This window comes from Podarcis bocagei (assembly GCF_964188305.1).
Source record: "Podarcis bocagei genome assembly, chromosome: 6".
Lineage (NCBI taxonomy): Eukaryota > Metazoa > Chordata > Lepidosauria > Squamata > Lacertidae > Podarcis > Podarcis bocagei.
Genome location: NC_138130.1, coordinates 91,099,124 through 91,123,887, shown reverse-complemented (window position 1 = coordinate 91,123,887; position 24,764 = coordinate 91,099,124). Strand labels below are relative to the sequence as shown.

General features: G+C 44.3%; 1 protein-coding gene across 3 annotated transcripts in view; it reads left to right on the top strand.

Annotated features, from left to right (window-relative positions):
- AMOTL1 (angiomotin like 1) overlaps positions 1-24,764 on the top strand; it is a 90,088-nt gene that overhangs the window by 8,332 nt on the left and 56,992 nt on the right. The window contains exons 2-3 of one of the 3 annotated variants that reach the window (XM_081197619.1): positions 5,624-5,800; positions 8,246-8,296. In XM_081197619.1, coding sequence (XP_081053745.1) covers positions 5,716-5,800; positions 8,246-8,296 — 136 coding nt within the window. In that variant the 5' untranslated portion in view covers positions 5,624-5,715. The other 2 variants (XM_081197622.1, XM_081197621.1) reach the window with 2 other exon arrangements.

Sequence of the window (24,764 nt, the reverse complement as noted above, 5' to 3'; positions counted from 1 at the left end):
TTACAAAGTTGGTTGGACAGTGTTCTCGACGCTACCAGCATGAGTTTGACCAGACTGCAGGAGGACAGGAAGACTGGAGTGCCTGGAACAGGTGAGGCTGCAGATCCCTTATTTTGGCTGCTGGTCCCTTATTTTCAAGGCTGCTGGTCCCTTATTTTCAAATCTGTAAGTTAACAGCTATGCTTCTAGGCCGGTGAATGCATACTGGTTTTCCCAGTAGTGATGTATGGAAGTGAGAGCTGGACCATAAAGAAGGCTGATGAATTGATGCTTTTGAATTAAGGAGACTCTTGAGAGTCCAATGCACTGCAAGAAGATCAAACTGATCCGTTCTTAAGGAAATCAGCCCTGAGTGCTCACTGGAAGGACAGATCGTGAAGCTGAGGCTCCAATACTTTGGCCACCTCATGAGAAGAGAAGACTCCCTGGAAAAGACCCTGATGTTAGGAAAGATGGAGGGCACAAGGAGAAGGGGATGACAGAGGACGAGATGGTTGGACAGTGTTCTCGAAGCTACCAGCATGAGTCTGACCAAACTGCAGGAGGCAGTGGAAGACAGGAGTGCCTGGCGTGCTCTGGTCCATGGGGTTACGAAGAGTCGGACACGACTAAACAACAACTATATATATATATATATATATATATATATATATATATATATATATATATATATATATGGTAAAGGTAAAGATACCCCTGCCCGTACGGGCCAGTCGTGTCCGACTCTAGGGTTGTGCACTCATCTCACTTAAGAGGCTGGGAGCCAGCGCTGTCCGAAGACACTTCCGGGTCATGTGGCCAGCGTGACGAAGCTGCACTGGGGAGCCAGCACCAGCACAGCACACGGAAACGCCGTTTACCTTCCCGCTATAAAGCGGTACCTATTTATCTACTTGCACTTAGGGGTGCTTTCGAACTGCTAGGTGGGCAGGAGCTGCGACCGAAAGGAGCTCACCCTGCTGCGGGGATTCGAACCGCCGACCATACGATCGGCAAGTCCTAGGCACTGAGGTTTTACCCACAGCGCCACCCGCGTCCATATAAAATCCTTTATTAGGCATAGCAAACCACACATTATCAGACACCATATACAAATTGTGCAAAATACGAGCTCAACATAACAAGGTTTGTTCCAGTCAGATCTTTAACTCCAGAGAGAATCAATTTGCATAAATAATACAATACAACACTACCACATCACCGATCAATTAAGAACCACTAAATCTCTTTATAATGGCCCAGTCTATCTACATGGACAGCACTCAAAAATTCAGCCGCTATTAAAGTAATTTGATTATTCCTGTCCGAGAGCAGGTCCTGAACCATTGGTAGCATAGAATTGACCCTGTTGAGCTGTATAGTTGTATATATAACTCAATAGGCTCAATTCTATTGAGTTGTACGTATATCAGCCTACTGTTTAATTCTGCTACCAAGGCCGAATCAGTGCTGCGTGTCATGAAGTTTGTTCTTGTATAGTTGATTTAAGAATTAAAATTTAAAGTGTGGGGTGGCACGAGGGAAGCCAAATCATAGAGTAATAGTGTTGCAAGGGACCCAAGGGTCATCTAGTCCAACCCTCTGCAATGCGGGAATCTCAGCTAGAGCATCCTTGACAGATGGCCATCCAGTCACTGCATAAAAACCTCCAAGTAAGTTGAGTTCACAACCTCCCGAGGAAGTCTGTTCCGCTGTTGAACAGCTCTTACTGTCAGAAAGCTTTTCCTGTTTAGTCGGAATCTCCTTTCTTGGTTCGAGTCCTATCCTCCAGAGCAGGAGAAAACAAGCTTGTTTCCTATTCCCTCTTTCATGCAACATCTCTTGAGATATTTAGCAATGGCTATGATATCTCCAACAAAGGTCCAATATAGTAAAAGCTATGGTTTTCCCAGTAGTGATGTCTGGAAGTGAGAGCTGCACCATAAAGAAGGCTGATCGCCGAAGAATTGATGCTTTTGACTTATGATGCCGGAGGAGACTCTTGAGAGTCCCATGGACTGCAAAAAGATCAAATGTATCCATTCTGAAGGAAATCATCCCTGAGTGCTCACTGGAAGGACAGATCCTGAGGCTGAGGCTCCAATACTTTGGCCACCTTATGAAAAGAGAAGACTCCCTGTAAAAGACCCTGATGTTGGGAAAGATGGAGGGCACAAGGAGAAGGGGACGACAGAAGACGAGATGGTTGGATAGTGTTCTCGAAGCTACCAGCATGAGTTTGACCAAACTGCGGGAGGCAGTGGAAGACAGAAGTGCCTGGCGTGCTCTGGTCCATGGGGTCACGAAGAGTCAGACACGACTAAACAACAACAACATGATATCGCCTATCAGTATTTTGCTCATGCTGTGGTTCCAGTCCGAAACTATCCGTGGCAGTATGCCTCTGAATGCTAGTTTCTGGGAATCACAAGTGAGGAGACTCTGCTGTGTTTACGTCCTGCGTTTGCGCTTCCCATTGGCATGAGGTTAGCCACTGTGAGAACAGGATGCTAGATGACATGGCCTACTACTGGTCTGATCCAACAGGGCCAGACACTTCCCCCTTCAAGCCGTGAGAGACCCCAGGGGTTTCAGCACTTACTCAGTGTTCTGTTTCCTTGGAATGAAGGTCAGCAGAAACTGTAGTGTTTTTAGAATGTATGGTTTTATTTACAACCTGAGCATAGGATAGAGGCTCTTGCAGCATTAACACCCCCAAAGAGCTAGCGTTTCCATTAGTTACAACTCTAGATCCAACAGAGCAAAAACCTGTCTCTCCGCAGTTTCTCACCTGCTTTTAACCTTATAACTCTGGCTGTTGTTCCTCCTACATACCAGCTAGGTGAGTGGGATGAGGGAAAGGCCCACCCATTTGCTTCAATGAATGGCACCCCACGACTTCTTTGTATATGCTAAATTGTGGTACTTAACTAGTCAGCCAAAGCCCAGTGCCTTGTTTAACAGGTTCCACAGTCTCTCCTACTAGATTATATCCCTTATTGGATACAGGATCATAGGCCTGGAGGGGAGCCAAGGAAATCATCTGGACTGGACTGTCCCCCAAGCCCATACACTTGACACCCCCTCTGACTCATAACGTTATGTTCTTAAACCCTGGAGAGACATCAGCTTCGATGGATTAGAACACTTCATGGAGGATGAGGCTCTCCGTAGCCACGAGCCATAATGTCTGTGGTAAATTTCCAGTCACAGAGACAGCATGCCTCTGAATACCAATGGCTGAGAATCACAAACACATCATCCACCTTCCAAAGGGAATGAAACCCTGCTGCACGGCACCTGAAACGTTTTCATGACTCGAAATAAGTGGGGAGCGCATAAAAATTATAATGAAGCCCATTGGGTGCTGATTGAAATGACACAAACGGCATTAAAATGTCAGCTAGGCTCAGGCTCCCTGTGCTGCTCTGGGTGCTAGGCCAGGAAAAATAAATATATATATATACACTAAAGGCTGCCCTAAGGGAGGCAGCTGCAGTAAGCCCTGCCAAGGCACTGAGGCTCTGCCAGCTGCCCAGGATGTCAGGTGCGGATGCCAGCCCTGTACAAATATAGATAATAAAACTGCATTGAACTGGAGTTGGACCCCATCTGCACTATGCATTTAAAGGCAGTATCATACTACTATAAACGGTAATGGCTTCCCCCAAAGAATTATGGGGAATGATGGACCTGGCACAAGACTCTTCCCAGCACCAGGCCTTCTCTGGCTCCCAGGAACGGCGACAGAGGAGGGGGAGGAATAGGTGGCCACAGTCTGCAGCTCTCTTCCCTCTGCTTCCTCCAATGTGAAGCCATTCCGATTAGTGTACCTCAACAAAGATGGGAAATAGGGACTCTGTGCTACAAAGTGAGAAGCTGTGATGGCTTAAGGTCCTGACATTTTCGGGGCTGCTGGACACTAGGCAGTTCCTCTTCCCAGGGAACTCTGGGAATTGGAGCTCTGTGAAAGGAACAGGCAGAGCCGTCTTCCCCATTGGTGTTAGTGGTTCGTTGCGCCAGGGCGCCGGTCTCTCAGGGGCGCCCTAGCAAGTGGGGGAGCTGCGTGGCTTTGCCAGCAGCCTCCCCTTTCCCTGCACGCACGCCAGCTGCGCCCCACCAACTATATGGCTGGCGGGCATGCAGCTTCCTTCCCAAGCCTCCGCAGGAGGAGAGCGATCCCCGCAGAGGCTTAGGCTGGAAGCCCCTCCCAAGCCTCTGCTAAAGACGGTCCTGCTCCCGGTCGTTGTCCTCCTCCTGCTTCTGTGCGCAGCCTTCTCGGGGGCCCCGACGCCAGAGAGCTCGTCCACCAGCACGTTTTCCTGCTTGATTGCTGCCACCACACCAGGGTTCAGGGCAGTGGAGGAGGCAGAGGACATTTTCCACCGCCCCCTCCCTTGTTTTGGAGTTGCCAGGGGAGGGGCGCCATAGGGATCTTTGCACCACAGCGCCAGATATGCTTAAGACGGCCCTGGGAACAGGGTCCTCTGAACAACGCTCAGCACCCTTGACAAAATGTCCCAGAATTCTTGGTTTGATACTGTCTAAAATGTATAGTGCAAATGGGGCCTTAGTGAGTTTCCTACAGAAAGCAACACAGCCAAGGATTGGAGAGGCAGTTTAATTGATATGATCGATGGAGCAGGGGTAGAGTTACAAGACCAATACTAACTGCACCCTCAAGAGATTTCATTCACCTTCACTAATACAGACCCTTCAAGTGTCCCTATTTTCCAGGGACATCCCTGATTTAGAGAAGCTGTCCCAGTTTCTGATTTGATCCTGGAATGTCCCACTTTTCCTTAGGATGTCCCTATTTTCATTGGAGAAATGTTGGAGGGCATGGAGTTATCCGACCCTAAAGCCGTCTGAAGGCAATCCTGTACAGGGAAGGGTTTTTCCCCCAAACTGTTTAATGTTTTATTATGTTCTTATACATGTTGGAAGCTGCCTAGAGTGACTGGGGCAACCCAGTAAGATGTGTGGGGTATAAATAGTAAAATTATTATTATGGAATGGGACGTCCCTGTTATGTACTGAAGTTCTCACCCTGGGCCAGCAGGGGGATACTGTAGATAGTTATGCAAATGAAGGATTGAAAGTGACGTTCAGTGATTGGATAGTTTTAGAAAGTTGCTACAGTAATGTTGTACTGGAGCTCTATATAAGCAGGCTGACTGAGCCCTTCAGTTCAGTTCAGTTCTTGCCTCTGAATAAACAAGAGCTGTTTGAAGAATCGCTGTGTCGTCTGATATGTTCACCCACAACTGAACAGTCCCTATTTTCATTGGATAAATGTTGGATGTTATGCTATGCACACATTATACCTTTAAAGCATATTCAGAGCACATTTTTCTCCTCAAAGAATTCTGGGCTCTGTAGTGTACCCTCACAGAGTTCCAATGCAACCTTAAACAAACTACAATGCCCAGAATTCTTTGAGTGAAGAAATGTGCTTCGGCTGTGTTTTAAGGGTGTGTTGTGTGTACATAGCCATACTGTGATGGGGCTTAGAGATGAAATGGGGTGGAAATCTTAAATGCGTTGCAGCATTTCTGCTTCACTGGCAACCTTCCATTCTTTCATATCCTGAAGTCGCTGGCAATTAACATAATTAACTATATGTTGCACATTTTTCTTTCAGAAAGAGCTGCCACATCTTGTCATCTTGCAAAGCTTGCCTTTACTTTGCACAGATCGTTCAAAGTAGCGGTTCCTTTGACCTTGCACCAAAAGATGGACTTGAGTGAAAACTGGGACTTGGATGATGCCAACTGGCTGACTCACAGTGGAATTCTTCATTTTCTCAATGCTTTAAGAGGTATGGTATTCCAGATGGCTGTTAGATCTTACCCACTTCTAAGGATGGAAGGATTTGCCAGTTTTGATTCTCTCGGTTTCTCATTTTTCCAATTTTAAATGCAGTTCACCATATTTTGCAGCAACGTATGGGTTGTTTTTTTAGAGTCCTAATGAAAAATTTTCAGCATTTTATTCCATCCCTTCCCCCAATAACTGCATTTTTACATGTGGTTTTGACTAATATACACATTTTTGCAAACAATATTCCCTAATGTAAGGCATGTTCTTTTCACTAATATTTTCATTTTTATGCGTATTTCCCCCAATATATGCATTTTTGCAAACATTGTTCAGTTGGATTTTTATTTTCTTTATTTTTTTGGACAAGTGCAACTTTGAAAGGATAGCTCTTTGCATTTCCTAGGTTATACTGAATTTACTTTTTCCTCCCAGGCCAATAGTGGAGATCAGAGGAAAGGAGAAATAACGAAACAGTTAAACACTCTCTCCTAGATACCTGCTTTCCTAGTGTTTCCTACATGTCTGTTAAAATAAGTTGGAGATCCTAATCACAGATCTCTTGCTGCATTACATTTAGGTTGGCATTCAGGCTGACTGTATACCCAATAATAATAAAAATAGCAAATAACAGTTTGCTTTCTACATGTGTAAGGGGCTTTTTGTAGTGAGGGTGATCTAGGATGGGAACCAAAGTGTTTGCACTGTGTTGCCTGGAAGGAAGGATTCTAAAGGCACACAGATAATTAGCAACCTTTGGTAGCCCTATTTATTATTAAGAGTTGTCCTATGTTAAGAGTGGATTTGTTTCTTAGGATCCCTGTCTCCACTGTTAACCCCATTTCAATACTCTGCAGCAGAAGACATTGCACCTTTTCGTTAACCAGGGGTGGTGAACCTATGGCAGATATTTGTGGGACTACGACTGCCATCATCATTGACCATTGGCTATGCTGGCTGGCGCTGCCAAAAATATCTACAGGGGAATACAGCCTCTTATCCTAGTGTACACACAGGCAACCAGTAGTCTGGTCCTCTGACTCTTTCATCCATGGCTTTATAATAACGGTTTATGCAGCAGTAGACCAGGGGTCAGCAAACTTTTTCAGCAGGGGGCCAGTCCACTGTCCCTCAGACCTTATTGGGGGGCTGGACTATATTTTGGAAAAATAAATAAATGAACGAATTCTTATGCCCCACAAATAACCCAGAGATGCATTTTAAATAAAAGGACACATTCTACTCATGTAAAAACACGCTGATTCCCGGACCGTCCACGGGCCGGATTTAGAAGGTGATTGGGCTGGATCCGGCCCCTGGGCCTTAGGTTGCCTACCCATGCAGTAGACAAATGTCTGCACAGGGCCACTGGCTTCGAATCCTCATTCAGCCATGAGGCTCAGTGGGTGATCTAGGCTTCGTTGCTCTTTCTCGGCCTAATTTGCCTCAGAGTGGCTGAGAGAAAAATAGAAGCTAAATCCACTTCTAAGGCACTGAGGGGTTTTTTTGGGGGGGAAAGGAGGGAGGCTAAAATAAAGAAAGAAAGCAGGCAGGGAGACCGTTGTTTTCTCCATGACACCATAGGCTGATAAAAATGTTGCAGGCCTGATGAAAAAGGGGGTGAAAAAGCTGCAAACAGGTGCAGGGAAGAAGTGAAGATTAACATTCCCCTTGCACCCCACTTTATCCTACCAAATGAGAAGTACTCTGGCTCCACAAATACCTATGGACTATGTGGGCTGCTTCTGTGATTACCGGTACTTACTCTACATTCAGAAGACTGTGGCATTTTCTCGATTTATTCAATTTGGATCTGGTCATTACTATTTTTATTTTTATTTTTATTTTTGTGGGAGGGGGATACAATTTCTAAAACACAACCTAAAAAAAGGATGGAGAGTTAATGCCTATTACGTTTGCAGAATATGCCTGCTTTGGTTGCCTAGCAACCAATGCGAGGCAGGCTCAGTTGGCAGAAAGGGGGCTGCGTTGACTGAGAGGAGGTAGCTGTGTCAATTCAGGTGGGTAAGGGAAAGGAATGCTCCGTTCACTCCTCACATCTGAAAGCCACAGATGGCTTTTTCAGAACAAACTTTGGGTTCCCCCAAAGGAAGAAGATGGCACCAGGGAGGTGTTGCCAAAATAAGGAGGTGAGAGTCGACAAAGGGGCTGCGTGACCATCTATCAGAGTATTTGGCCAGTGCAAAGTTTGTGGGCTGATGAGACCGAATAGCATCGTTCTGCGATGGAGATGCTTTTCCCCGTGTCCAAAGTTTATTGTCGTCATCAATCAAATCAGGCAGTGCTGAATTTAGGCACGGTATGAGGGGTGGGCCTAACTAAGTAGCTTAGAGAGAAGACCTTCGCAACTGCCACTCTGCATCAATTATGACAAATGCCATTACTCTGGTTTTTCAAAAGGTTTGTTTGTTTTCTCCCCCACCAGACACCGAGGCTTCCAAAGGTGATCCAGTGATCTTTGGTGCCCATCAGATAGGTAAGTAAATATCTCTGGAATTATTCGCATCTTCTGCAGTACAGTTTTGAGATGTTTTAGGCTGCAGTCCTGTATACATGTACATGAACTCTGTGGGATTTACTTCTGAGTAGATGTGTACAGGATTCACTGTTAAATACTGAAAATATAGGATGGCTATATTTTCCTGTGGGGTTTTTTGGCGAGTTTTTACGGGCTGAGCAAAAATGGCTTCACGGAAGTATTCACTCTGTTTGTGTGTGGTGAAATTGTGGGTGACATTTTGCTGAATATTCTTGGCAGGCGGAAGCAAAATTCCGCAACAGAAAATTCTGAGGGATTCCAGCTCCCTTAACGTTGAAACTCCATGGTTACTTCATACTCGTGGATGAATGAGCTAGGAGAGCCAGGCTGAAAAAGACAGGAGCCAAAGTCTATTGCTTCCTTCACTAATATTGAGAAATATTAAAAACTGGATCCACAGATGCACTCAAAACTCATAGGGGGCAACATATGGGGTGATATCTTGCTGAATGTTCTCAGGGGAGGACTGCAGTCGTCTAACAAAAACAGCTTGAAGAAAGAACATTTCTCCAAAAAAAATTGTCAGAAAATTATTTTCTGAGAAATTTTGGCTCCGCTCTGTCTTGCGATGTGAGATTTCTGCTGCTTGGAAGCTTTAGTCACCTGTGTTGGAGGTTTATTGTGAAGCTAGCTTGACCAAAGAGGCTGTACTTGCAGAACTGTTGCTTACTCCAAGTGTGGTGGCAATTGACCTCTAATCAATACTAGCCCTTAACCAAATGGCACCCCAGGCAAAAAATGAGAATGTTTGGTGCTCCTTTTCCTTTTTCTTGGTTTTGGATATCTTGTTATTTTTTTTTTGTTTGCTTTCGTAGCCTCCTGCACAACTTTGATGCACAATTTAATCAAGCTGTTGTACATCTTTCTGTGAATAGTTATAATCGGTACCATAATATCAACGTAATGTTATCCGTGTGGGTCAGTGCTGTCTTTGCAAGCAAATCTGTATTGTTTGTTTCAGGTGTTGAGTGGGTAGCCTGTGACAATGGCACCCACATGATTTTCTCAATTATCATTTGCTAAATCAGTCTCGGTATGTGATGGATCCTTTTGGTATTAGCTGCAGATGAATCCTACATTTGGGGCAGATTCTGCCTATTCTACAACTGCAGCCCCACTGACTGGAAAATATTCCTAGGAAGAGAGGTCAAGTTAGATTGAAATTTTACAATGTCAGAGTGTACTGACATAGTCAATATGCATATGATACATAGAATGATCACGTGAGAAGGGATCAAGTCCAACCCTGCCCGTGCAAGAAAAACATTGCTACAAGTGATTTGATGGCATACATTGTGTATGCCATCAAATGCCAGCAGTGCCCTTCAGCTCTCTATACTGGAAGAACAGGCCAAACCCTACGCCAAAGGATAAATGGACATAAATCTGACATCAGGAATCACAAGACAGAGAAGCCAGTAGGAGAACACTTCAGTCTCCCAGGACATTCAATACAGGACCTCAAAGCAGCTCTCCTATTACAAAATAAATAGACTTGAAAGAGAAGTTGCTGAATTGCAACTTATCACTAAACTGAAAACTATGGAGAGACCTGGTCTGAATAGAGATATTGGATTCCTGTCTCATTACATATGCTAATCATCTGCATACTATCCCTGGCTTTTTCCTGTAGGACTAATTGCAGTCATTAACGGGTTTACCATACCCATTGAGTCAATCATCCATCTCCTACTACCCTCCGGAGAAAAACCCCACCCCACCCTCCCACTATATATAAGGATCTGGTGACTTCTGTTTCAGTGTATCTGAAGAATTATGCATGCACACAAAAGCTTATACCAAGAACAAACTTAATTGATCTCTAAGGTGCTACTGGACAATTTTATATATATATATATTGATTGATTGCTACAAGTGTTCCTGATAGGTTGGATTGTTATCTATCAGGGGTCCTATATCATCAGATTCCCTGCATTAGCAGGGGGGTGGTCAAGGGAGTGGCTGGATCTCCTCAGCCACACCCAACTCTGGGTGCAAGGGTGCTTGCAATCACTGGAGATAAGGCTAGGAGTTATTCTTCTTTGGATCAAAGATTAGGCACCTTGGTGGAGGAAACTTAGAGCTGATTATCTACAACTGAGGTATTGTCTAGCACAGGCCTGGAAACGATGCCTTATGAGGAACGGCTAAGGGAGCTGGGCATGTTTAGCCTGGAGAAGAGGAGGTTAAGGGGTGATATGATAGCCATGTTCAAATATATAAAAGGATGTCACATAGAGGAGGGAGAAAGGTTGTTTTCTGCTGCTCCAGAGAAGTGGACACGGAGCAATGGATCCAAACTACAAGAAATAAGATTCCACCTAAACATTAGGAAGAACTTCCTGACAGTAAGAGCTGTTCGACAGTGGAATTTGCTGCCAAGGAGTGTGGTGGAGTCTCCTACTTTGGAGGTCTTTAAGCAGAGGCTTGACAGCCATATGTCAGGAGTGCTCTGATGGTGTTTCCTGCTTGGCAGGGGGTTGGACTCGATGGCCCTTGTGGTCTCTTCCAACTCTATGATTCTATGATTCTATGATTCTATCTGTGGGCCCCAGATGTTGTTGGACTACAATTCCCATCATCCCTGACCATTGGCCATGACGTTATCTGACCAGTTAATTTTAGAGCTGCACAAAGTGTCTATGGGGATGACAAACTTGTGATTGTTATGACCGGCCCCAATAAACTAATGAATCCAGATGGATCTCTGAATTCCCTGCTGTGGGTTAGTGGTGGTGGAGAGTTTCCTACAGATTCAGCCAGAACTCCTGGTCTCCATTTGGAATGAGGGAATGTCTTGGGTCATAGACGCAATTGCTCCCAAATGGCCCTGGACTAATTTTAAAGCCAGTTTGGAACCATGATTATACAGGTATAGTGCCCCCCCCTTTTAAGCATAGAGGCTGCCAAGTACATATGGAGGAATCTGTCAATTTTGCATTCTTGCTTTTCATATATTAAGTTCGTTTCTCCACATTTCAGCAGTCTGTGATTTCTTTTTAAGGACTCATGAACATTCTTCAGCTTTTCAGTGCAAATTTATCTGAATATTCCCATTTTTTAATGCAGTGCCCATTTCCACAAGCAAAAGCACATTTTTGTATGCCATTTTTCACCAATATGTGCGTTTTGGGGCACATTATTTGGATAACTGCATAGCAGAATTTTGAGAAGTCTGGATTTCGAAGAATAACTGTGTTTTGGTTTGCCTAAAGGTAAAGAAACCCCTGACCATTAGGTCCAGTCGTGGACGACTCTGGGGTTGCGGCGCTCATCTCGCTTTATTGGCCCAGGGAGCCGGCGTACAGCTTCTGGGTCATGTGGCCAGCATGACTAAGCCGCTTCTGGCAAATCAGAGCAGCACACAGAAACGCCGTTTACCTTCCTGCCAGAGTGGTACCTGTTTATCTACTTGCACTTTGACGTGCTTTCGAACTGCTAGGTTGGCAGGAGCAGGGACCGGGCAACGGGAGCTCACCCTGTCACAGGGATTCGAACTGCCGACCTTCTGATCGGCAAGTCCTAGGCTCCATGGTTTAGACCACAGCGCCACCTGGTTTGCCTATTGGTCCATAAAGTACAAAATAGGTAGGTTTGCATTGAAATGCAAACTGAGCCATTCTTACGGATGAGAGTCTGAATTCTCAGCTTCTCTCCTAACCCAACAGAGGCAGAGCAGTTGCAGTAATGATCCCTCCAGTCAGTATCCTGTAGAGGTCCCCTGCAGCTGATGCAGAACAGAGCCAGATGCCAGTGTGGACGTGCACAAAAAAGAGACGGAAGCGAAAGCCTTTGTGATTTTCATTGCAGCACAACTAGAAATCCTATTCCATTTGATGTTCTTTAAAAAACAAAAAAAAAATCTCCCCCAAGCTGTTTGCTCAGATTATTTAGTGGCCACCCAGCTGTGAGAATTGGCTTCCCCCCCTCCCCCTCTCACATTCTGACCTCATCTGATCTTGGAATGAATCCAAAGAGCCAGTGCTGTGGCTGACAGCATCCTCTGTCAGAAACAAAAGAGGTCAAATTATTAAAAGAAAGTAAGAAAGGGGCGCTCTTCACATCCAAATAGAGAAAACAGATGTGCGGTGACTTTTTTCAGTGCTCTTTCCAGCAGCAGCCCTGTACGTTAGGAGAAGGCGTATTAGGCGGATATGTTATAAATATGTACATTCATCACCATAGCAAAAGATCTCGTGGTGGCTATTAATTTTAGGGGTGGAATACAAGGTCTCTTTCAGTGCCTACCGGATTCGGGTGCCAATGGGCCATGTGGTAGCAAGGCTCGCTTTAAACACTTCTTGCAGACGGAACTTTGGAGCTACTGTGGGACAAGGCATGCAGTGAGGAGCTCCTTTGACTCTTTAACATTAAGCAATTTCAGCTGGCAGATTACTTTTGCCGCGAGACGTGCTGCAGCGAGCTGTGTTTCTCGGGGACGGGGAAATGAGGTTTGTGATGAGTTGGGAATAAGCAGCACTCTTTCGCTAGACCCGTGATGGGATGAAAAGGATGGTAAGTGACTTTCTTGATGCCACCCTCTAACTATAAATGTAGCTACCAAAATGTTCATCATTAATTAGGGTAGGGAGGGAATGTACTGATGGAGAGATTTTATATTGCAAGGGCTCCTCTGAAGATGCAATGTGCAAAGCCAGTCCTATCATTAGGTAGTGCTTGGGCAGAAGATGGTGTTTCAAACTGTTTTTGAGTTTTTGGAACAGCAGTGCTGTTTCCATTCATTTGAATGAATGAATGAATGAATGAATGAATGAATGAATGAAAAAACACCCCGTAACAAATAAAGTTACAAAACACCACTCTTTTTCAAATATATTCTTGAAAGTATTGTCATGCGTGGGGGGAGGTTATTCTGAATGCTTGGGCCCTTTTCTAATTCTTGTAATAGCCAGGCTAGCTTCTTCCTGAGGTAATAGCCTGGGTGATGGGCCATTAAGGGAATGAAGGAAAGAGCTCTGTGCAAGATCACCTCCTGGCAAATAGAAGGGGAAGAAATGGAGGCGGTGAGAGATTTTACTTTCTTGGGCTCCATGATCACTGCAGATGGTGACAGCAGCCACAAAATTAAAAGATGCCTGCTTCTTGGGAGAAAAGATGCATTGCTTCTTGCAATGACAAACCTAGACAGCACCTTAAAAAGCAGAGACATCACCTTGCCAACAAAGGTCTGTATAGTTAAAGCTATGGTTTTCCCAGTAGTGATGTATGGAAGTGAGAGCAGGACCATAAAGAAGGCCAATCGCCGAAGAATTGATGCTTTTGAATTATGGTTATTTTTGTAATTTGTGTGTGTTAACGGAAAAATCTGAGGGCTCTCTTGGACAAAAAGTAAAGACACCAACCAGGATAACTTGGAGCAAAACAGCAGCCTGTAGGCTTGGCCTTTATTGAACTGATGCATCAGGGTGTTCCCCTCACTTGCAGGAGAGAGGAAAGACCCAGAACAATGGGCTGCAAGACCTTATAAAAACTTTTGAAATTCCCCTCCTCTAGGTCAAGCCCACCCCCAGAAACATCATGCATACATTACAGAAAGGAGGGGTTGACATCATGCATACATTACAGAAGGGGTTGACATCATGCATACATTACAGAAAGGAGGGGTTGAGGGAGGAGTTGTGGTGGTAACCTGAGTGTCCTGTCACCTGGCTGGTTCCTCCTTTCCCCCTCCCCATGAGTACTTTCCAGGTGACAATGGGGAGTTTGCAGTTTCCTGCCCCCAGAGGGAAGATCTGATCATTGTCCTTTGTTTCAGCCTGTGGTGAATCCACTGTTCTTTGTGATTTTGATTGTCTTCTGTCTGGGATTATCAGGGTTGACATAGCAACTGGGCAGGGCTCCTGTGGATGTGCTGGTATGCTGAAGAGATTATGGCTGACCAGAAACCAAGCACCCCCCTTTGATCCTTTGATAGTCCTTGTCACATGGAGTAAAAAATGGAACAGTGCAAATCCGATGTATGGTTGATTTTCTATGAATTTATAACAGAAATGTGGCGTATGTAGTGTGTGAGTGTGAGTGTGTGTGAAGTTTGTGCAAACAGAATGATTGGGGTGGGGGGGTTCCTGCTACAGTTCCCCCCTTCGGAGATAAGATTGCAAAGGTGGCTACTTTGCAATCCTTTTCTCCGCACAATTTAAGGTGGTAAATAATAACCTGGTATTCTCCGTCCCAGATGTGTGTGTCCATGTGAACCTGAAAGGGACTTGGGTATCATGCTACTTTAAGGATATTTGCATGGAAATATAATGGTGTAACAGTGCACTGCTCAGTTACTTGTGGTATTCTAGCACCTTGGAAGAAATATTTTCTCAATAGTGATCTATGCTTTACATTTAGGCAGGAAGGTCCACTAATGACTGAAAAGTGCAGTTTGCTTCCCCCCCGCCATTTGTGTGTTCTCAGGTGTCAAGGTAGCTCTTCTGTGGTCTCACATCGGCATGGTGTCGCAGTAGTGGCAATCCCTGGTGAATCCACTTAGGGCTTTCATATTCATCATGTAGCCTGGCACCCACCACAGCTGGCACAGGTTTCGGACACGTCCTGAGAGAAATGTCTTCGCCTTGGCCAAAATCCATGGGATTTCTTATTATTATTACAGGCTCTGGTCTCGCAGATCACTTGCACTTTAAGGACCAAAAAGCTAATTGCAGCCTGGATACACTTGCCCAATTCAAACTGAGTCCAATTTGAATTTATGTGCCCATGGTTCTCAACCTTTCAAACCAGTCTGTAAAGGAAAACCGTTCTTAAAAGGGCACTTGTCCAAATAAGTCAATTTAAGTCTATAAGGGATCATTCCTGCTAAACCAAAGCATATCCACCTTCATGTTTCTTAGAAGCTTCTCCTTGGTAAAGCAAGTTTTAGCACATTTTAAAATGGATAGGGAAGGTTGGCAGAGTGCCAGGTGGAACAATGAAATGTGGTTATAAATTGAGCTAAACATTGGACTACACAATAGTGTGAGCTATTAGAAAGTATAAAATGCATGAGAATTCTCCATTGGTGTGTAAGCAATAAGACATTAAACATAAAAATTACACACAAAAATAAATTGCCCCCCTTTGTGGAAATCACACTGTCAGACACATTTCAACATTCTTACATAATAACACATAATACAAAACAAAATAATTAAATATCTGTTGCGTATCTTGACACAATTGTGATCTTTTACGTATGTATCTTTTGAATCCTGGAGCAGAGGCTTGAGGTTCAAGTGAAAAAATGTCCTTGCAATTCAACTCCTCCCCCCTTTGTCAGCCCCCCCCCTCAGTCTATAGCCTTTGAAAGAGATAACTGTGGGCACTTTGAAAACTCTGGTGTTGCAGGTCTTGTGAGTTGAGGGGTTGTTGCTGCTTTTCATCATTGCACATCTGTAGAAGTGATATCCTGTAAGGGGGCAGGGTTTTGGGGAAACTTAAACACAGTTAGACAAGGAAAGGGGAAAGGCAAAAGGGATGTCCTTGAGTTTTCCGTGGGAAGCTGCAGATAATAAAAAATCTTAGCACATTAAGCATTTTATTTATTTCAATATTATTATCACATTTCCACATAATTACTGTTATTATCTGCTAAGTTTGTTTGCTTTCCTTCACTTAATTTTTGTTGTTGTTGTTCTTTTCATATTATAAAATAAAAAATTACTCCACATGTATAGAGAACTGTAAAAAATACAAAGGTTAAGAAATGCAAAAGAAAGCAAAAAATTAGATTACCAGTCAGATGGAAACAAACTTGACACAAAGACATCAGATTTAGAAAAGAATTATTATTATATATATTATCAAAACCACACAGATTACTACTAGACTGAAAAAAATGGGAAAACCATGGGGAAAAACTTTAAATTCACCATGTGCTATTTGATAAAAGAACTTCATGAAACTGACTTTCAACATGTGATGAACATGTCCCCAAAGTAAAACACACACACACAAAATGACCTATGAGGAACCAAATAAATAAATGCTAAAACACACAATTAATAAGTAACCTGAAGTAATCTGTTTTGGCATTCTAACATCCCAAATGAAAATAAAATAGTGTTTCTTGATGTGACAACATCAACTGTAATACCAAGAAAAATGAATGGCAATTTAAAGTTGTGCAGGTACCTTGCACTAGCCAAAATGACAGAATTAATAAGAAATGCTCAGGCAAAAAGGTAAACAAATACCATTCACCAAACAATGTTTGGTTGTGCTTCGATTAACTTCATAGACATCATGGAGAGACAGATTAAATAAATGAAAACAGATTATTTGTAACTTTAAAAAAAAGTGTCAAAGCCACAAAGAGATGGAAGTTACTAATATAGCAGGGATTCAGACTTGTTTCACAGAACAGGAAGAAAGTTGCTGTGGGAGGAAAAAGGGACAAACACTTTGTTACCGGGGGTTCACATATCCTGTTAAAAGGGAAAATTATTTCATGTGAGAAGCTTGTCAGGAAATGCTGTTCCTAAAATTCCCATTGAGGGGGGAATGCTTTGATATTTACCTGTGAAAAGAATTTGGCATGTTAAGATTTGGAACTTGGAAAGCTCTTGACTTTTGATGGGCTAGTTGTTGTTTTGTTTTGTTTTGTTTTTTAGCCTTTTGTCTTAAGTAGCCCCTGGAGCAAAGACAGATTAAGGGTGATTTCCCTCAATGGTTCCAAGCAAGTTTTCTTTTCTTTTCTTTTTTTTTTTTTGGAAGAAACCTCCTCTCCCCCCTTCCTCTCTCTCTTTTCTTTAGCTGATCTAGCCTCTGTGCATGTGCAGAGTTCATGTCTCAGCAAACCTTTTATACTATTGAAAATGTTGCATCCTTTGGCTAAATTACCATTTGAATAAGGGAAGGGAAGGGTAAGGAGTAGATTTTGAAAACAGGGTTTGATTTTAAACTAAAAAGAGAAACTCAGCAATTTAAGTATTCACCAAAGCTAGCAATTTCAGCCCAAGCAAACTGAGACTGCTTCCTTTATGTACAGGAAAGGGCTAATATCCCTCTGGCCATTCGCGGAACAATCAACCGCTCTCTTATTTATGAGTAAAAATGACCAGAGTTAGAATTCATAAGTTTTTTTTTATTATTATTATTATTTTTTTTTTTTTAACATTCTCAGCCATTTCAGCCTTACCATTTGCAAACACTGTAATCACTCAAATGCTTGATATTACCAGTTGGGCTTCACCTCTCACCTTTTAAAACTAAAGAGCAAAGCTAAGCTGAATTTCAACTCCATTACCACACCAGAATTTAAGAATTACCCTCCAATGCTTGCAGACACATGGTCTTCCACACAGCCACAAATTGGGAGAGTTGAAAGGGACCCTGGGGTCATCTAGTCCAACCCTCCAAAATATAGGGTTCACAGCAAGATTTCGCAGCAAGATTTGTACTACCAAAGAGGTATACACATTTAAGTACAGATTTACAGCTGGGAAAGGAAACATCTATACTCCTGAGAGGATCTCTTATAAAGCACAGTTAAAGCAGCCCTAGATTTGATTTTTTTTTTTTTTAAAGGGAATACACAAGTGTTGCCCCCTCCCCCCTTTGCAGTTTCCTTTAAAGGAAGCTTACTCGGGAGTAAATTTACCTAGCACAGAAGTAAGAAGGGAGAAACCAACTGAAAGAGGCAGAGTGAAAAAACAAGGGGGAGGGGGGGCATTTTCTAACAAAAGAGGCCATGAAGTCTTATAGAGACTGATATCAGGAGCCTTACAATAACTCTTCTGTCCAATCAAATCGAAGTTAAAACTGGACTCAAATATTTTTTCTTAGAATGAACACCATACTTTTATAGGCATACGCTTAATGAAATACATACACTGCATTTTAGCTTGAGAGAGCAGTTGTGCTCAACTAGGCTTTTGCAGCAGAAACATTAGGTTAACTTCTCCTTCCAAAATAGACTGGAGCAAACTCAAAAGTTACAACAAACATCATTTACCATTAGACTTAAAATCACCCTCCTCACTTAAAACTAGAAGAAAGAGGTGGGGTAATCCCCCTTTCAGAACACAAGTAGCACGTATACAAGATTTCACCACTTGGGAGGGAAACTCTCTTTTAGAGCCTCTCTCAAATAACAAACATTTGCACACTCCATTCTCCATTTTGTTTTGTTTTAAGATTGATAAGGCGCAACATGGCTTCCTTAGATTTAAAATTTTGAAGCAAGCTTGCAATTTAAAACTATGTGCATTTAAGAACAGTCTGTGGATGCCAAGGCCAATGTAAATACAAACCCTTGAAATATTTCTAAATCTTTGAATACATCTCTTATTCATTTTTTTTTTTTTTGCCTCTGAGCACCATTAAGTTTACAGTTTCATGTTCTAGCTTTAGATTATAGTTTAACAACACAAATTTGATGTGTTCAGCTCTCCCTAAGAGTTCACACCCTGATTTTGTTGAAGGATCCCTGAGGTAGACACTGTGCCCTGGGTTCTAGGTGGTGGGCCTAAGCCACCCACTAAAAGTTACAGCGGTCTCGTACTTTGTACTTGGAAAGACCATTTTGCCCCTTTATTTTATTTCTATTTTTTCTCTAATTGGAGATGACAAGCTGGAGGGGCATATTAGAGTCCTCTCTGGGGCAAAAGGCTTCATGGAAGCTTTGTTGCCAGGAGGAGTCCAGCTAGGGTGTTTAGTGAACTCCCATTCTCTCATATGTTATTATTGGGGGGGGGGTTTCGTTAACGAAGTACGCTAAAGACAGAAAGAGTGGAAACACACACACAAGGGAGGAGGGGCAATGGGAAAGAAAGGGGGAACAGAAAAAAAATATCCTTTCAGTACTCAAAGTACCCTTGACTAACACAATTCCTACTTATCTATAAACCACGAATTAATTTCTGAAAATCTCAAACCTGAACCTGAAACAAAACCACGGGTCTCTCAGCCCGGAAACTCAAACCACGGGTCCCTCTGCCCGGAAACTCAAACCACGGGTCTCTCAGCCCGGAAACTCAAACCACGGGTCTCTCAGCCCGGAAACTCAAACCACGTGTCCCTCTGCCCGGAATTCCTTTACCTCAGCGCTGTTTACAAGACTAACCCTAGTGTGGGGCCCCACTTCATGAACCGCTCCTTCTACCCTCCACAACAGCCTCCTGCCTAGCCTTTGAGACTAAGTTTGGGCTCCCTACTGGACGCCTGCGCTGTGCAGTGCCAGATTGGGGGTCCGAGAAAACAAAGTTTTGAAAGGGGAGCAAACGACCTTGCGTTCTCGCATACCCAGGTCATCCCTAACAAAGGTCGCCAGGCAGGAGGGGAAGGTTCATTTGCAGAGTTAGGGTAGGTGGAGAGTAAGAGAATACTTGAAAGACTCCTCTGGACGACTCCGAGAGAGGGATGTCAGAGAAACAGTAAAAGAGCCACGCTTTCCCGGACTCAATTCCAAGACGGAAAACGGGGGAGAAAAGAGATAGAGAGATTAAGATGTTCCTGGACGACCCCGGGGGGGAACATCGGAAAACAGCAAAAGGTACCACAATTTCCCCGGCCACACACCGTGTAAGAAATTGAGGGGAGAGAAAGAGAAAGGTTTTGGCGTACCCAGACGACTCCGAGAGGTATGCGCCACACAGTAAAGTTCCGCGATCTCCCTGGCCACTTTCCGAAGGGGAGAATCGGGTTAGAAAAGGGTAAAGTTAGAGCGCACCCGGCCGACTCCGAGGGGCTACGCCAGAAATGAAAGAAGGAAAGTCTGGCTGTCGTGGGGTCGTTACTTTTCCACCCCCCTCCCAATGTATTTACTTCAAACCATACTCACGTTCGAAGATGTCCCCCGCAAATCTCAGGATCCTTTTCTTTTTAGCCGGCTTGACCTCGCCTTTGCTCCCCTGGTTGAGCTTTTGGTGACGATTGATTACCGCCCGCAAAGAGGAGGCAGGGAGAGGAAGAAGGATCTCTGGGCTAAGGTTGCCCAGTGGCGCCCGATCCCTTCTATCTCCCCTCTCACCTTTACAGGAGAACCAAGTGTCCCATCTGGGTCGCCAACTGTTAACGGAAAAATCTGAGGGCTCTCTTGGACAAAAAGTAAAGACACCAACCAGGATAACTTGGAGCAAAACAGCAGCCTGTAGGCTTGGCCTTTATTGAACTGATGCATCAGGGTGTTCCCCTCACTTGCAGGAGAGAGGAAAGACCCAGAACAATGGGCTGCAAGACCTTATAAAAACTTTTGAAATTCCCCTCCTCTAGGTCAAGCCCACCCCCAGAAACATCATGCATACATTACAGAAAGGAGGGGTTGACATCATGCATACATTACAGAAGGGGTTGACATCATGCATACATTACAGAAAGGAGGGGTTGAGGGAGGAGTTGTGGTGGTAACCTGAGTGTCCTGTCACCTGGCTGGTTCCTCCTTTCCCCCTCCCCATGAGTACTTTCCAGGTGACAATGGGGAGTTTGCAGTTTCCTGCCCCCAGAGGGAAGATCTGATCATTGTCCTTTGTTTCAGCCTGTGGTGAATCCACTGTTCTTTGTGATTTTGATTGTCTTCTGTCTGGGATTATCAGGGTTGACATAGCAACTGGGCAGGGCTCCTGTGGATGTGCTGGTATGCTGAAGAGATTATGGCTGACCAGAAACCAAGCACCCCCCTTTGATCCTTTGATAGTCCTTGTCACATGGAGTAAAAAATGGAACAGTGCAAATCCGATGTATGGTTGATTTTCTATGAATTTATAACAGAAATGTGGCGTATGTAGTGTGTGAGTGTGAGTGTGTGTGAAGTTTGTGCAAACAGAATGATTGGGGTGGGGGGGTTCCTGCTACATGTGTAATTTGGTATTTGTGTGTGTGTGTGTGTGTTTCTTGTTGTATAAATAAAAAACTTTAAAAAAAGAAAAGAAAAAAAGAATTATGGTGCTGAAGGAGACTCTTGAGAATCCCATGGACTGCAAGATCAAACCTCTCCATTCTGAAGAAAATCATCCCTGAGTGCTCACTGGAAGGACAGATCCTGAAGCTGAGGCTCCAATACTTTGGCCACCTCATGTGAAGAGAAGACTCCCTGGAAAAGACCCTGATGTTGGGAAAGATTGAGGGCACAAGGAGAAGGGGACGACATAGGACAAGATGGTTGGACAGTGTTCTCGAAGCGACCAGCATGAGTTTGACCCAACTGCGGGAGGCAGTGGAAGACAGGAGTGCCTGGCGTGCTCTGGTCCATGGGGTCACAAAGAGTCGGACTCGACTAAACGACTAAACAACAACAGAGGCCCCTGCCTCAACTTACAGGTAGTTAGAAGGCAGAGTTGAGAGCTGAGAGTGAAGGGATGTGAGCTAGAAACTGGAAGAAAAGCTGCAGACTGGGAAGCTGGAGAGACTAGGAAGCTGGAAAGAGTCAGAGCGATGCTTGATTTCTGTTTGAATCCAAGGCTGCACCTATGGAGTATTAATACTGTGAACTGCTCCATCATAGATTCAGGTAGTATATATGTGTAGAATCATAGAATTGTGGAGTTCGAAGGGACTCGAAGGGTGATCTAATCCACTCCCTGCATTGCAACCTCTGCTTGAAAACCTCCAATGGCCAAACCTAAAACAGCCTAATGAGGACTAAGCCTGAACATATTGCTGGGTTTAAAGCACATCCCCCCCATAAGAAAAACTAATATTGGGAACTGTAGTCTATTAAGGGTGCTAGGAATTGTAGTTCTGTGAGGGGTAACCTTACACTCACATCACACATTTAAAGCAAATTTAAAACATTTGGCTTCCCTCCGCCCACCAAGAATTCTGGGAACTGGAGTTGGTTAAGGGGGCTGGGAATTGTAGTTCTGCAAGGGGTCAACTACAGCTCCCAAGATTCTTTTTGGCTTTAAATATATGGCTGTGGTAGAGTTGGTTGGGACATCTGTCTGTCTCTGGAGACGCTGGAGAAGTGCACCTTTGGGGCAAAAGTCCAACTGTTGGAAGGTTTCAGCACCTGCTGTGGCTGCAGAGACTCATACAGGAGAGATGTGTTTTGTTGCAGCTGAGGCAGATGAAGGCGTCCTGTTATGCTGCTGGGGGTGCACAATGGGATTTCTTCTTTCTGCAGTCCTCCTAGCAGTCATTTTTCCTCTGCTCATTGCTGGAATAGAGCATGAGACCCTGAATCTCAGGGTTGTGGATTCAAGCCTTGCAGCAGGTTGGACTAGATGACCCTGGTCATGGGTGTAGGCAGGAGTTTTTGGGGGGTGGGGAGGGCAGGACGCCCACCTATCATCATCCTCTGCCTGGCTCTGTCTAGCAGATTTGGAATGAAATGTCTCAACAGTTGTTTTAAGTTATTGCTACATTTTGACTCCCAAGTGCTCAGAAAAAACTATCAACATCTTTCTACAATTTCTACTTTTATTTATTTATTTATTTATTTGGTTGGTTGGTTGGTTGATTGATTAGCGGGGGCAGCTGCCCCCCTGCCCCCTAGCTACACCCATGTCCCTACTTGCAGGTGTACCAACTTGAATAAAATATTGCGGGGAGGGGAAGTAAGCCCATACCTGCATAATCAATCACATAACATGATGCAGGGCTACCATTTGAATGGCAATGCCCATCAACTTTTTTGGGGGGGCTCCCTCAATTATTTTATGGGGGGCGCTAAAGGGACCCTGGGCTCCTATGCCTGGTGGTCCCTTCCAGCTCTACAATAAGAGCCCACCACCAGGGCTGACTCTCCTCCTGCAGCCTGCACAAAACCCAGCAAGAGACGATGCTTCCAGACCCTCCAAGTGTCCCTATTTTCCAGTGTTACAGAAAAATCTAGGTGCAAGGCTGCTCAGTCACCCAGCTCGTCGGGCAGAGCCTGTGGGTCCCTGTGGAACAAAGAAGGATTCCTGGCACCAACCGGAGCAAATAGCTGAAGAGCGAAGTTTATTGCGCAACAGGCTCAAAAAGGAATTGAGGATGGGGTGACAAGGACTTTAAAAACTTTTCCCCCATATCCCAGAATACAGTTCGTACAGCATCAGTGATACATCATTGCTACATCACTGACATGTCACCAACGGGGAGGGGTAGACAGGGGTTACACTAGTTTAACCCTGGCAAACATCCAGACAAGGCCTTGGTATAAGATTAGCATAAGCAGACATGTCAGGGCAAGACCCAGGTATAAGATTAGCATAGGCAAACACCTCTGAAGTCCCACCACCCAAAGTACAATAGAACTTCCTTTGCATGTCTGGACCCCTTGACAAGTCTGGTGATGGGATTAGGCTTTCCTTGGCCAACAATCAGCTCAGCAATTGTCACCTCTGGGCACTTCCTGGGGTAGGAGGTGTGTATACATGTCCTCATGTTTGGGGAGGTGGTAGGGAAAAGAGTCCTTTTTCCAAGGGCAAAATAGTGTTGAAATGGAAGAAACTGGCAAAGAGTTGATTTTATATGATTGTTAAAGCTAGGTAACTTCCCTGAGCTGTCAAGTCGAAAGGATACATTTATGCGTAATATTTAACAACTTTGAAGATGTGGCCCCCCATAATTTACGTAACACCAGGCACAGTCCTGAATTTACAGAAGCTGTCCCTGTTTCTGGTTTGACCCTAGAATGACCCTTGTTTCCTTAAAGGTAAAGGTAAAGGGACCCCTGACCATTAGGTCCAGTTGTGACCGACTCTGGGGTTGCAGCGCTCATCTCGCTTTATTGGCCGAGGGAGCCGGCATACAACCTCCAGGTCATGTGGCCAACATGACTAAGCCGCTTCTAGCAAACCAGAGCAGTGCACAGAAACGGCGTTTACCTTCCCGCCGAAGCGGTACCTAATTATCTACTTGCACTTTGACGTGCTTTCGAACTGCTAGGTTGGCAGGAGCAGGGACCGAGCAACGGGAGCTCACCCCGTCACGGGGATTTGAACTGCCGACCTTCTGATCAGCAAGTCCTAGGCTCTGTGGTTTAACCCACAGCGCCACCGGCGATGGCCCTATTTTCATTGGAGAAATGTTGGATGGTGTGGAGTTATTCCACCACAGAGCCATCTGAAGGCAGTGTAGGGAAGTTTTTAAATGTTTTATTATGTTTTTTTATAGATGTTGGAAGCCGCCCAGAGTGGCTGGAGCAACCCAGTCAGATGGGCAGGGTATAAAGAGTAAAATTATTATTATTTGCATTATTATTATTATTATTGAATAGGACGCCCCTGTTTGCATCAGAGAATGACAAACCTATACAGCATCTTAAAAAGCAGAGACATCACCTTGCCAACAAAGGCCCGTATAGTTAAAGCTATGGTTTTACCAGTAGTCATGTATGGAAGTGAGAGCTGGACCATAAAGAAGGCTGATCGCCGAAGAATTGATGCTTTTGAATTATGGTGCTGGAGGAGACTCTTGAGAGTCCCATGGACTGCAAGAAGATCAAACCAATCCATTCTGAAGGAAATCATCCCTG